Source organism: Lonchura striata, chromosome 7, assembly GCF_046129695.1.
Source record: "Lonchura striata isolate bLonStr1 chromosome 7, bLonStr1.mat, whole genome shotgun sequence".
Taxonomy (NCBI): Eukaryota; Metazoa; Chordata; class Aves; order Passeriformes; family Estrildidae; genus Lonchura; species Lonchura striata.
Genome location: NC_134609.1, coordinates 18590936 through 18603244, shown reverse-complemented (window position 1 = coordinate 18603244; position 12309 = coordinate 18590936). Strand labels below are relative to the sequence as shown.

At 55.9% G+C, this 12309-nt stretch overlaps 2 protein-coding genes across 3 annotated transcripts; one reads left to right on the top strand and one right to left on the bottom strand.

The window, feature by feature from the left end:
- Positions 1–3015: 3015 nt before the first annotated feature.
- Positions 3016–7565, bottom strand: COX15 (cytochrome c oxidase assembly factor COX15). Its single transcript, XM_021536438.2, has 8 exons — positions 7285–7565; positions 6690–6812; positions 6273–6459; positions 5684–5851; positions 5082–5163; positions 4610–4764; positions 3592–3705; positions 3016–3332 (listed from the first exon to the last, which is right to left on the bottom strand). The coding sequence occupies exons 1-8, from the start codon at positions 7524–7526 to the stop codon at positions 3201–3203; spliced, it is 1203 nt and encodes a 400-aa protein (XP_021392113.1). The 5' UTR covers positions 7527–7565; the 3' UTR covers positions 3016–3200.
- A 34-nt stretch (positions 7566–7599) lies between these two features.
- Positions 7600–12309, top strand: CUTC (cutC copper transporter). 2 transcript variants are annotated; one of them, XM_021536442.3, is made up of 9 exons: positions 7600–7660; positions 7961–8032; positions 8103–8162; positions 8276–8485; positions 9644–9679; positions 10063–10196; positions 10794–10821; positions 11210–11315; positions 11880–12309. In XM_021536442.3, the coding sequence occupies exons 2-9, from the start codon at positions 7963–7965 to the stop codon at positions 11989–11991; spliced, it is 756 nt and encodes a 251-aa protein (XP_021392117.1). In that variant the 5' UTR covers positions 7600–7660; positions 7961–7962; the 3' UTR covers positions 11992–12309. The 2 variants fall into 2 exon arrangements, with proteins under 2 accessions (XP_021392117.1, XP_077640775.1); XM_077784649.1 differs by lacking the exons at positions 7600–7660; positions 10794–10821; positions 11880–12309 and having other exon boundaries at positions 7891–8032; positions 11210–11309.

Genomic DNA, 12309 nt, shown 5'->3' with positions numbered 1-12309 from the left:
GACTGAACCGGTCTGAACTGGATTGAACCAGTCGGAACCGGTCGGAACCGGTTTGAACCGGTCTGAACCGGATTGAACCGGATGGAACCGGTTTGAACCGGACTGAACCGGTCTGAACTGGATTGAACCGGTCGGAACCGGTCGGAACCGGTTTGAACCGGTCTGAACCGGATTGAACCGGATGGAACCGGTTTGAACCGGACTGAACCGGTCGGAACCAGATTGAACCGGTTGGAACCGGTCGGAACCGGATTGAACCGGTCGGAACCGGTCTGAACCGGTTTGAACCGGTCTGAACTGGTCGGAACCGGTCTGAACCGGATTGAACCGGTCTAAAGCGGTCGGAACCGGATTGAACCGGTCGGAACCGGATCGAACCGGTTTGAACCGGTCAGAACCGGTTTGATCCGGTCGGAACCGGTCGGAACCGGTTTGAACCGGTCGGAACCGGTTGTAACCGGTCGGAACTGGATTGAACCGGTTTGAACCGTTCGGAACCGGTTTGAACCGTTCGGAACCGGTTTGAAGCGGATCGAACCGGTCTGAACCAGTCGGAACCGGTTTCGACCGGTCTGAACCGGTCTGAACCGGTCGGAACCGGTCGGAACCGGATTGAACCGGTCGGAACCGGTTTGAACCGGTATGAAGCGGATTGAACCGGTTGGAACCAGTCGGAACCAGTCTGAACCGGTTTGAACCGGTCTGATCCGGACGGAACCGGTTTGAAGCGGATTGAACCGGATTGAACCGGTTTGAACCGGTCGGAACCGGTCGGAACCGGTTTGATCCGGTCGGAACCGGTCGGAACCGGTTTGAACCGGTTTGAACCGGTCGGAACCGGATTGAACCGGTTTGAACCGGTCTGAACCGGTCGGAACCGGATTGAACCGGTCTGATCCGGTCGGAACCGGTTTGAAGCGGATTGAACCGGTTTGAACTGGTCGGAACCGGTTTGATCCGGTCGGAACCGGTTTGAACCGGTCGGAACCGGATTGAACCGGTTGGAACCGGTCGGAACCGGATTGAACCGGTTCGAACCTGTCTGAACCGGTCGGAACCGGTCTGAACCGGATTGAACCGCATTGAACCGGTTTGAACCGGTCGGAACCGGTCGGAACCACTCAGAACCGGTCGGAACCGGTCGGAACCGGATTGAACCGCATTGAACTGGTTTGAACCGGTCGGAACCGGATTGAACCGGTCGGAACTGGTCGGAACCGGTTTGAACCGGTCGGAACCGGTCGGAACCGGTTTGATCCGGTCGGAACCGGTCGGAACCGGATTGAACCGGATTGAACCGGTTTGAACCGGACTGAACCGGTCTGAACTGGATTGAACCGGTCGGAACCGGTCGGAACCGGTTTGAACCGGTCGGAACCGGTTTGAACCGGATGGAACCGGTCGGAACCGGTCGGAACCGGTTTGAACCGGTCGGAACCGGTCGGAACCGGTCGGAACCGGATTGAACCGGATTGAACCGGTTTGAACCGGACTGAACCGGTCGGAACCAGATTGAACCGGTTGGAACCGGTCGGAACCGGTCTGAACTGGATTGAACCGGTCGGAACCGGTCTGAACCGGATTGAAGCGGATTGAACCGGTTTGAACCGGACTGAACCGGTCGGAACCAGATTGAACCGGTTGGAACCGGTCGGAACCGGTCTGAACTGGATTGAACCGGTCGGAACCGGTTTGAACCGGATTGAACCGGTTGGAACCGGTCGGAACCGGTTTGAACCGGTCGGAACCGGTCTGAACCGGTCGGAACCGGTCGGAACCGGTTGTAACCGGTCGGAACTGGATTGAACCGGTTTGAACCGTTCGGAACCGGTTTGAACCGGTCGGAACCGGTTTGAAGCGGATTGAACCGGTCTGAACCAGTCGGAACCGGTTTCGACCGGTCTGAACCGGTCTGAACCGGTCGGAACCGGTCGGAACCGGATTGAACCGGTCGGAACCGGTTTGAACCGGTATGAAGCGGATTGAACCGGTTGGAACCGGTTGGAACCGGTTGGAACCGGTTGGAACCGGTCGGAACCGGTCGGAACCGGTCGGAACCGGTCGGAACCAGATTGAACAGGTTTCAACCGGTCTGAACCGGTTTGTTCCGGTCGGAACCGGTCTGACCGGTCAGAACCGGTTTGAAACGGATTGAACCGGTTTGAACCGGTCGGAACCGGATTTAACCGGTCGGAACTGGTCTGAACCGGTCGGAACCGGTCTGAACCGGTTTGAACCAGTCGGAACCAGTCGGAACCGGTTTGAACCGGTTGGAACCGGTCGGAACCGGTCGGAACCGGATTGAACCGGTCGGAACCGGATTGAACCGGTTAGAACCGGTTTGAACCGGTCGGAACCGGTTGGAACCGGTTTTAGTTGGTTTGAGCCGATTTCAGCCGGTTTGAACCAGTTTCAACCAGTTTCAGGCGGTTTGAGCCAGTTTGAACCGGTACTGGTTTGTACCGGTTTCAGCCGGTTTGAAGTGCATTGAAGGGGTTTGTAGCGGTTTGTACCGCTTTGGACCCGTTTGTACCGTTCTGTGCTGGTTTGTACCGGTTTGAGCTGTTCTGTGCTGGTTGGAGCCGCCCCGCCCCGCCCGCCAATCCGCGCCCGAGCCGGCGGCGCCGCCGCCTCCCATTGGCGGATCCGCTCGGCCCGGCCCGGCCCCGCCTCCCTCGGCACGTGGCAGCCAAAGGAGCGGCGGCAGACACAGGCGCTGCACACACCTGCTTTACGGCACACACCTGCTTTACGGCACACACCTGCTGTACGGCACACACCTCCTTTACGGCACACACCTGCTTTACGGCACACACCTGCTGTATGGCACACATTTGCTGTATGGCACAGAACTGCTTTACGGCACACACCTGCTTTACGGCACACACCTCCTTTACGGCACACACCTCCTTTACGGCACACACCTGCTTTACGGCACACACCTGCTTTACGGCACACACCTGCTGTATGGCACACACCTGCTTTACGGCACACATTTGCTGTATGGCACAGAACTGCTTTACGGCACACAACGGCTTTATGGCACACAACGGCTTTATGGCACACCGCTCGCACTCGCACCCGCCGCCGCCCGCGCCAGCCCGGGCGGGCACACACCGCCCTGCGCAGCCGGGGCTCGGGGCTCGGCCGCCCCCGCCCGCTGCGCGGCTCCCCTGGGGCTCTCCGCCCCAGTCTCTGCGTCACTTGGGAACTCTGCGGAGCTCGCTCACGAGCCACAGCGCCGCGCTGAGCAGGGCCAGCGAGCCCGACTGGTGCGTCGCCGCCACAGGCGTAGGGACGTAGAGCAGCAGGGTGCTGACGCCCAGGCCCACCTGCCGAGAAGGGAGAAGAGGTAAGAGCAGTTGTGGATGCGCCACTGACACCATTCCCAGCACAAAGCGTGCTGTTAGAAAGGCTCACGGCCACACCATGAGCCACTCCAAATTCAGTGTGCGTGCAGTATGGTGAGGTGTGGGGTTAGGCAGCTCCACCTCTCAGTTCTGCACTCTTGGAGCCAACACAGATCCAAATGGGGTCAAGTCTGCCTTGTGAACGTGCTACAAAGGAGTAGGAAAAAAATAAGGGCGGTACCTGCGTGCAAGCTATGGCCAGTAAGGAAGCCACAGCCATCCTGGTCCTTCGAGGGAGTGGGATCTTCCTTGAGAAGAGGTACAGTGCTGTGACAGCTGTGATGGAGGCAATTCCCTACAGAAGGGAAGGGAAACAACCACCCTTCAATGAAAGTTCAAGGGAAATGGGTGCAGTGGCCTTTGGCTGTGCCTTCCATGCAGTAAAAGAGTTGTGTCAGAACTAAATTTAACTAAAGAAATGTATTAATGGCCACGACAAAATCCTAGAAGTTAACCATCAGGTTAACAATCCTGAAATTTAGGTGAAGTTACAGAGAATTTTATTTTGCTTCAAATGAATGTTTAGTTTTCAACAGCTTCCTCTAATTGATTCAAGTCATCAGAGATTTGTGTCTGCCCTCTCCCCAGCTGCTACCTTGACATTTGAAGGTGGAAGCTGTCATCTGGAAAACTGATCTCATTTCCACCACTCAGCTATAGTTCACCAGCATAATCTTGCTGTGCAGGTCACCCAAGGTGATCCAGATTAATCTTTCTTTTTTTAGTCTTAGCCACAGCTTAGCTCACAGCAGTGCTGCCAGTGGTATTTAATATCCAGATTGCTCTAACTAGCTGTGATATATTCACAGGGCACTACTGTGCAAAACAAGTTCAGAAATGCTGGAGGAAGCATTCAATATCAGGATTTCCAAGTTTTATTTCACACAGCTTTCCCAAACATTTCAATAGCAAGGAGACCCTTCCCACACTGTAGCTCATGCTATGGAAAAGGAGAATCAGAGAAACAAAGTGTGTTACTTGCGCTGGAGGAAGAACTCCTTAAGGAAGAAGGCCACACTGAAAATAAAAAACAATGCTAAACTTCCTCTTCCTGCAGAAGCAAACTGGTAAGACGCTCTCAGGCCCTTTGGACACCCTAGAAATCACTCAAGCTGACAGAACCACAGCCCAAAGAAGACAACTTGGCTGCAGGAGGCAAGCAAGAAGCAGCCCAGACATATCAGGAAGACAGCACTTACCAAGATCCTGTGATCAAACTGTACAGTTGTAGGATTCTCAAAGATATTTCTCAGCACGGGGGAGAAGGCAAGGAGATCATCTGGGATCCAGCGCTCCCCCATTTTGGGGAAGGAATTGTACACAAGGCCAGCATCCAGCCCTGCCACAAAGGCACCTGCAATTCCAGAGTAGAAAATGAGACTACCAGAGCAGACAAAGGTGTCACTCCAGGTTGCACAGCTCTCACTCAAGAGCTCAGGCTGATCCTGAATTTCTTTTATCAACATATACAGAGATCACACAGCACAGGAAGGCTGGAAGGTGCTTATTCCACCTGCCCGGGAAGGACCAATGAGGAGGTTCTGGACTGTAAGATCCCTGACAGCAGCAGTTTTCCCAGAGAATGGATGGAGTTGCTCACAGAACAGAAGAAAATAAACCCAACCAGCAGAGAGGAATGAGTCACAAACTGGGCAGCAGAAAGAGCTTTACCTGAAAGAGCAGTCAGAAAAATGAGAGCTGTAGTGCCATGAGCATATTGTCTCAAGCGAAGGAGCTGTTTTGTTTCTGGCAACTGTAAAATAACAAAAAAGGAAAAGAAATAATCAAGGCATTTGCAGAGCTGTTGGCAGCAGCTAAGAAAAGCCTTTGTAACATACACAGGCCAAAGGTTTGGTGGCCTGTATTTTACAGACCACCACACAGAGCCACACTTCAGAGGTCCCTCAAAACCACAGCTAATAAAGTCCAGCTCTGTGCAAAAACTGAAGTGGCCCCTGGACAGTTACTGGCACATATAATTTTGCCCAGCCAGGCACACCCCTGGCTGAACTTCCACAAATTCTGAGACTCATCCCTTATGACCTGATCAGCACGAGCCAAAGCAAGTGTCCCATAACAACAGCACGAGCTAAAGCAAGTGTCCCATAACCAAGAAATTTACAGAATGGGTATTTTGTAACACTGTAAGTATTAGATCAGAGTCAGGAACAGAGACTACAAGAGAAGCACCATCAGCCTTCACAATCTTTCCTTACCTTCACATCACACCCCAACCCTCTGACCTGACACTGCCCTGACACGCCACTGCATACCTTGTGTTGTGGAAGCAGCAAAGACAGCCCTGTCCACAGGCTGGCAGAGTACAGGACCAGGGCAGAGCCCAGGTGTGCTGCCAGACGGTACTGACTGACCCGAGGGATGTCGTAGGAGTCTGGCTTCTCTTCCAGCCCACTCTTCACCATGTACCATCCCAGCAACCCCTAACAAAACAGGAGAGGGCTCAGAGCCAGACAGGTCAGCGGCAACTACTAAAATGGGATAAACATTAGGGGCAAAGCAAGTTGTTTCCTGTACTTTCAACTAGCTAGCAGCACTGACACACTGTCATGGCGTCACTGACACAAGTTATCATGACTCCCACTGTCTTAGTTCTGCTGAATCAGAAGATATCAAACTGACAGAGGGCAGATTTAGATTAGATACTGGGAAAAAATTCTGTGCTGCGAGGGTGGTGGGCAGTGGAACAGGTTTCTCAGAGGAGCAGTGGATGCCTCATCCGTGGTCAGGTTGGATGGAGCTCTGAGCAAAGAGGTCTAGTGGAAGGCATTCTGGCTCAGGGGTTAAAACCAGTGATTTTTCAGGTCGTTCTGTGACATGAGAGGCTGTCGGGGATGCTCTCACCTGGAAGCAGACCAGCCCGCAGAGCGCGAGCACGCGGCCCTTGAGGGGCCGGCTGAGCCAGCCGCGGCGCCAGAAGTAGGCGGCAGGCAGGAGGTAGGCCAGGCCCACGGCGCGGCCCCACATGCGGTGCGAGTACTCCATGTACCAGATGAACTTGAATTCCGGCAGCGTCATGTCGTGGTTCAGGCTGTTAAAGGACAACAAAGCCACTGTTTCACAGCCCCCACGGAACTTTGCACGACACGGGATCGCCTTCCTCAGAGAATGGCAGGGAACACGGGAGCCACCACCAGGCAGGCTTTGTGAGCCTTCCCGGTGACTTCTGAGAACATTTTCCTTCTTAAAATAGTTTTGTGAGTGGCTCAGTCGCAGGAGGGATGCTCTCAGCCCACCCTCCTTCCAGTTTTGCACACTCACATCTTAAACTCGGGGAACTGCTGGTACTTCTGGAACTCGGCTTCCCACTCCTGCTGCGTTCGGGGGGGTTTCATCTCCTTCACCAGGTGCCAGTCGACCATGGAAAGGCCTGATTCTGTCAGCCTGGCAGCAGAGACACGAACAGGCACAACTCACTCCTTGGCAGGCAGCAAATTACTGAAGTAAGAGCTGCTGGCTGCACAACCCAGGAGCTGGGACTTCGGTGGTCCTTGTGGGACCCTTCCAAGTCAGGATACTCTATGATAAGTCTTAAAACCCTTGTTCGGACAATCCTTAAGCTCACAACTAGGAACAGGATGGAGATCAGAGAATCTGTGAGTGACCACACCTAAAATGACGATAAATGTGTAAGAGCTACCCGGCGGTGGCATCCTATGAACAGACCCCCCGGTACTCCCAGCCCCACGTCCCCTCGCAGCCAAGCGCGGAAGACACGGGCGGAGCTCTCAGGCTCTCTCGGGTGAGGACAGCCGCAGAGGGTCAGCGGCGGGGCGGACCGGAGGGCACACACGGCCGGCTGTCCCCATGGAGCCGCTGTGCGCCCGTCCCGGCGGGGCTGGGGTGCCGCGCTCACCTGGTGACGCCGCCCAGCACCACGGCACCGGCCACGGCACCGCTGCAGGCCAGCAGCCATCGCCCCACGGCGGGCGGCGGCGCGGCGGGCTGGGGCGCCTGGTGCAGCAGGCGGCGCGGCAGGCAGAGGCGCGGGGGCAGGCGGCGGTGTGCCGCCGGTGCCGGTGGCGGTGGCGGTGCCGGTGGCGGTGCGAGCTCCCCCCGCAGCAGCCGCCGGGCCCCGCCGCGCGCCGCCCGCAGCATCCCGAGCCACCCCGGAAGTGTCGCCGCCGGAAGCGCGGGACGAGCACTTCCGGGCCCGCCTGGGCGTCGCCATGACGATCGCGCGGCGCGTGACCGGCGGCGCGGAGAGCGAGCCCCGCGCGCCGCCAGCGCCGGTGCTGAGGGCGCGCGCGGGGCGGGGGCGGGGCCCGCGCGGCGGCGGCGGGGGCGGGGCCGAGGCGCCCGGGGGGGCGGGGCTTGCGCGCGCCGGCGTGGGCGCGCCCGGCCCGCGGCCCGCGCCTCCGCCCGCCCGCGCGCCGACGGGCGGCGCGGCCCGGGCCGCGGGGGGCGGGCCCGGAAGCGCGGGCGGGGGCGGCGCCTCGGGCGGAAGCGGGGCGGGCCCGCGGCGGGGCCGGCGCGGCCCGGGCGGACGGCATGGGGCGGGCCGGGGTGACCGCGGCGCTCCCGTCCCGCAGGCATGGACGATGGGTTCCTCATGGAGGTGTGCGTGGACTCGGTGGAGTCCGCCGTCAACGCGGAGCGCGGAGGTAAGGCCCGGCGGCCCGGCGGGAGGGGGCGGCGGCGCGGCGGCGCCGGTCCTGACGCGCCTCTCCGCAGGTGCCGGGCGGATCGAGCTGTGCGCGGGCCTCGTGGAAGGAGGGACCACCCCGAGCATGGGTGAGCCGCGCCCGCCGCCGGGCCGCCTTCCCGTCGGTCTCCCTCGGCTGGCCTCCGTGCGCTCGGGGCCAGCCGGTGCCGGCGGGCGCTGAGCCGCCGCTGTCCCGCGGCAGGGCTGCTGCAGGTGGTGAAGCAGTGCGTGCGGGTCCCGGTGTTCGTCATGATCCGGCCCCGCGGCGGGGATTTCCTCTACTCGGACCGGGAGGTGGAGGTGATGAAGGCCGACATCCGCCTGGCCAAGCTGCACGGCGCTGACGGGCTGGTGTTCGGGGCGCTCACCGAGGACGGGCGCATCGACACGGAGCTGTGCACGGCGCTGCTGGGTGAGGGGCTCGGGCACGGCTCGGTGCGCTGCCGGGGCGGTAGCGCTGCTCCGGGTCATGCCGTAGAACTGTACGGAGGGCTTCTGTCTGCACGTCCTATCCTGTGGTCTTGCCATCTCTTTCCACCGTTTTTGGATTCATTTCCTGCCATACCTGTGAGACATTAAGTAGTTTAGAAACTTTGCAGGCTGAAGGCCACAGCCCCAAGCCATTCACACAGAGTTTGAGGCTACCTGGGGCATACACAAAAGTGTAAAAAGGCTTAGGTGAGCTGCTTTGACCTGTTGAATTCTCTCTCTCTTTTTCTTTGTCTTTTGTTCTTTTCCTTATGACCTTGCTACAGGTGTCTAGGATATGTATCTCCTGGACTTTAACCTTGAGTGTAGCTGGCAATTCATCTTCATTTTCCTCTCTTAACACACACAGGGAGAAAAGATTACAAGAGAGAGGTGTGAAAAGCTGCTGAAACTGCAGTGGGAGACTATTAGCCCAGACCACAAACATGCAGAAGGAAATTCTCTTTCTCACTGCATGTTTATTTGGTGCTACAGCCAAAGCTAAAGAGGGCTGCACTTTTCCCTGGTGTGGTGCTGAGGGTCTCATACAAAGGTGAATGTGCTGTAAGGAGTGAGCAAAGAAAAGGGTCTTGCTAGGATTTAGCAGGGAGCAGGTGGATATCTTGTTGTAGAAATAAATAAGCTTTGCTCAGTAAGTAGAGGACCTCTGGTGAAGTTTGCTGTGGTCTGAGATCAGATATTATAGGTGGTGAAAGAAATCACAAACATCAGCTAGCTCCCCTGCTCTGAAAGAGCAATGGTCCTGGCCTTTCCCCAGGTAGATGATACAACTTCCCTCCTTCCTTCCTGCTGAGAAAGTCATCTGTGGTGGGAGTGAGGGTTCTGCATGTTCCAGAGAGGATGGGGGATTTTGATGTTACCTATAAAACCAAAGGTTTGTTGCTTTCTCAAAGGGCAGAAGAACTCTTCCCCACGAAAAAGCCTGGATGCACAGTATTCTTCCCAGCAAGAATGGGAATTCTCTGAGCTCCCCGGGAATGGCTTGAGAAGCCTTTGCCCTCTTCCATGTTGTGTATGTTTCTGGTTCTAGCACAAGGAACTCTGTAGCAGCTCTGACTGACCGTATGTCTTCTTTTTGCAGCCGTGTGCCGTCCCTTGCCAGTCACATTTCACCGCGGTGAGTTTCCAGGGACAGTGGCCCTTGGCAGGGTCCAGTCTGTCCCACTGCTGGGGAGGTGGGGCTGGGGGAGCTGAGCTTCATCTTTTTGGGTCATTCTTTGGAGGGGGAAAGCTCTGTAGGCTGTGCTATTCCCCACAAGAGAAAAGGTCCAGGGGGCTCAGGTTTGGGAGATGTCTCATTGCCCTGTGAGAGAGGAGGTGTCTGAGGGGCTGAGTATGGTGGCCCTGGCACTGCTGCAAGGGGAGTGTTACAGTCAGGAGCTGTGAATCCAGGGTGTGAGCAGGACCCTTCCTGTCGCTGCCTTTGGGGGAACTGGCTGAGGGACAGGGCTTGAGCACAATGGACTGAGCGATTTCTGAGCTGTTGTTCTGGTCCCTCAGCCTTTGACATGGTGCATGACCCTATGGTGGCACTGGAGACCCTGATTTCCCTGGGCTTTGAGCGGGTGCTGACGAGCGGCTGTGACAGCTCGGCACTGGAAGGATTGTCCTTGATTAAGAGGCTTGCAGAACAGGTGAGTGCTGTGCTCTCATGGGTTACTGTGGCTGCTCCCTGGCACTGCCTGCAGGCAGCTGCTTTGTGGTATCCCTCATTTCTGCAAGGGACTTCTGTCAGGGAGTGCTTGCCTTCCCTCTCTTGCTTGGCTTTAATTTTGTTTCCCAAAGTCCTGAAGTCTTCCACAACAAAAACTGGTTGGGTTCTTGCTTGCAGATTTGGGGAGGGTGGTGGGAGTTGGTTTAAACAGCTGGTGTGATGAGCCCACACAAACAGTAGAGTGAGGTCCTGCTGAGTGTCTCACAGTTCCTTTTAGGAAAGTGCAAGAGGTGAGGTAGCAAGGTGGGATGGTACCTGAGAGGTAGCAAGGGGGAGATGGAGAGGTGGGAGGGAATAGGGTTGCCTTAGCTGTAACTGCAAGTTCTTTTCCACTTTTCCTTTTTAAAACATGAATAATACAAAAGAGATGGGTGATAGCACACAAACTGTAAACCACGGTGAAATCCATGACCTTATGGAAAGTGCTGCATGTGAGATTTCTTTGCTACCTCACAAATGCACATGTGGATATGGTCGTCATTTAATATCACTGACATGTATGTTACTCTTCTTTCAGGCAAAGGGCAGAATTGTGGTGGTGCCAGGTAATGGTTTTTTGTCATCTGTGTCAGGTCCTGCAATCCTTAGCCTTTCATTGCTAGCCTCCTTGCCCTGGAATCCACTTTCTGATCTGGCTTTCTGAGCCAGAAGGAGCAGCTCCTGTCCTGGTGTGATTAAAGGCCATGCAGCCCGTTGGGGAGGGCAGAGCCCTGTGGCTATTGCTCCCTGCAGGATTTGGGGACAGCTCTGTATCTATGGGAGAACATGAGCCAAGGCTTCTCCCGTCTCTTTTGACGTGCCCGTTGTCCCAAGGGCTGTTTTTTCCCTTTGGTGTACTTGGCTCCTGTCCCTTGGTGTTGAGGTCCCGGGGTGATGTCAGGTCTGGCATGGTGACATCTGCTCGGTGTGTGACATCGGGCTTGTTCCCACCAGGAGGTGGCATCACGGAGCGCAACCTGCAGAGGATTCTGGAAGGCTCCACTGCTTCCGAGTTTCACTGCTCTGCTCGCTCAGCTCGGGACTCAGGGATGAAGTTCAGGTAACTGATTATTTATGCTTATTTTTTAGCAGAACTCTGTGAGGGAAAGGCTAATGAATGTGAACATTAGTTTGTAGAACTGGCATAGATTTCAAACAGCTTCCTGAGTACTAGTTGTGCTTTTATGTTTGGGATCATGGTGCCTGCTGCTGTATTCTGCAGTGTATGAATCCAGCAGTACTCCTCACGAGGACATGTGTTCCATGCAGAACCTGATCCTTGGGGCATTTCTCTTGCTACTGCTGCCCTAGGAGTTTTGAGAGCACTTGGGAAGGCAGGTTGTGGTGTAGTTGCCTTAGAATTTTAACATAAGCAAGTAGGATTTGGCAAGCCAGTGGGATATGCTTCTGAAAATTGAGTGAGGAATGGGCTATATTTGTCCATAGGTCTGCACTTCTTAGGCTTAGGATTATTGTTCTTTCTATTCCTGTCCTAGCTTTGGTTTGGGTGGCACCATCTTTGGCCAATGCTGAAGCTAGGGGAAATATGGGGGTGTTTTTCTTGGTGGATCTTTCCCATCTGTATCGGCAGCAGATCACCACTAATCACTGGTTTTCCTGACAGAAATCCGAACGTTGCCATGGGAGCGTCCTTCTCTGCGCCCGAGTACTCCATAAAGGTGGCGGATGTGGCCAAAGTGAGGACCCTGAACGCGATTGCCAAGAACATTCTGTAGTGGTGGGCACCGTGTGGGACAAGAGCGCAGAGACTGCAGGGTCTGCCCTGGCACACGGACAGATGGGTACTGCTTCCGTCCTCGAGCTGCAGAGGACGTGCACTGGGTGATGGAGCCTGACACCTTTTCCCTTGGCTTCCCCTGAAGTCCCTGGCCTGGAAACTTACGTTGGCCATTTTAAATAAAAGGACTCATTTCCAGATGTTGCAGCAGCAGCTGTTGAGCAGCATCTGGGAGGAAGGGAGGTGAGCAAGCAGGGGGACTGAATTGTATAGCACTGCATGTGATTGTCAAATAAACACTGCAGCTGCCCCCCTC

Excerpts from the sequence above, each read along its gene's own strand:
- CUTC (XM_021536442.3), top strand. The coding sequence starts at position 7,963 with ATGGACGATGGGTTCCTCATGGAGGTGTGCGTGGACTCGGTGGAGTCC. Across the intron at positions 9,680-10,062 it reads GCCAGTCACATTTCACCGCG|CCTTTGACATGGTGCATGAC; the intron begins GTGAGTTTCCAG and ends CTGGTCCCTCAG. Across the intron at positions 11,316-11,879 it reads GACTCAGGGATGAAGTTCAG|AAATCCGAACGTTGCCATGG; the intron begins GTAACTGATTAT and ends TTTTCCTGACAG.
- COX15 (XM_021536438.2), bottom strand. The coding sequence starts at position 7,526 with ATGCTGCGGGCGGCGCGCGGCGGGGCCCGGCGGCTGCTGCGGGGGGAG. Across the intron at positions 6,460-6,689 it reads CAGTTCCCCGAGTTTAAGAT|CCTGAACCACGACATGACGC; the intron begins GTGAGTGTGCAA and ends GTCCTTTAACAG. Across the intron at positions 3,706-4,609 it reads AGTTTGATCACAGGATCTTG|GGAATTGCCTCCATCACAGC; the intron begins GTAAGTGCTGTC and ends TCCCTTCTGTAG.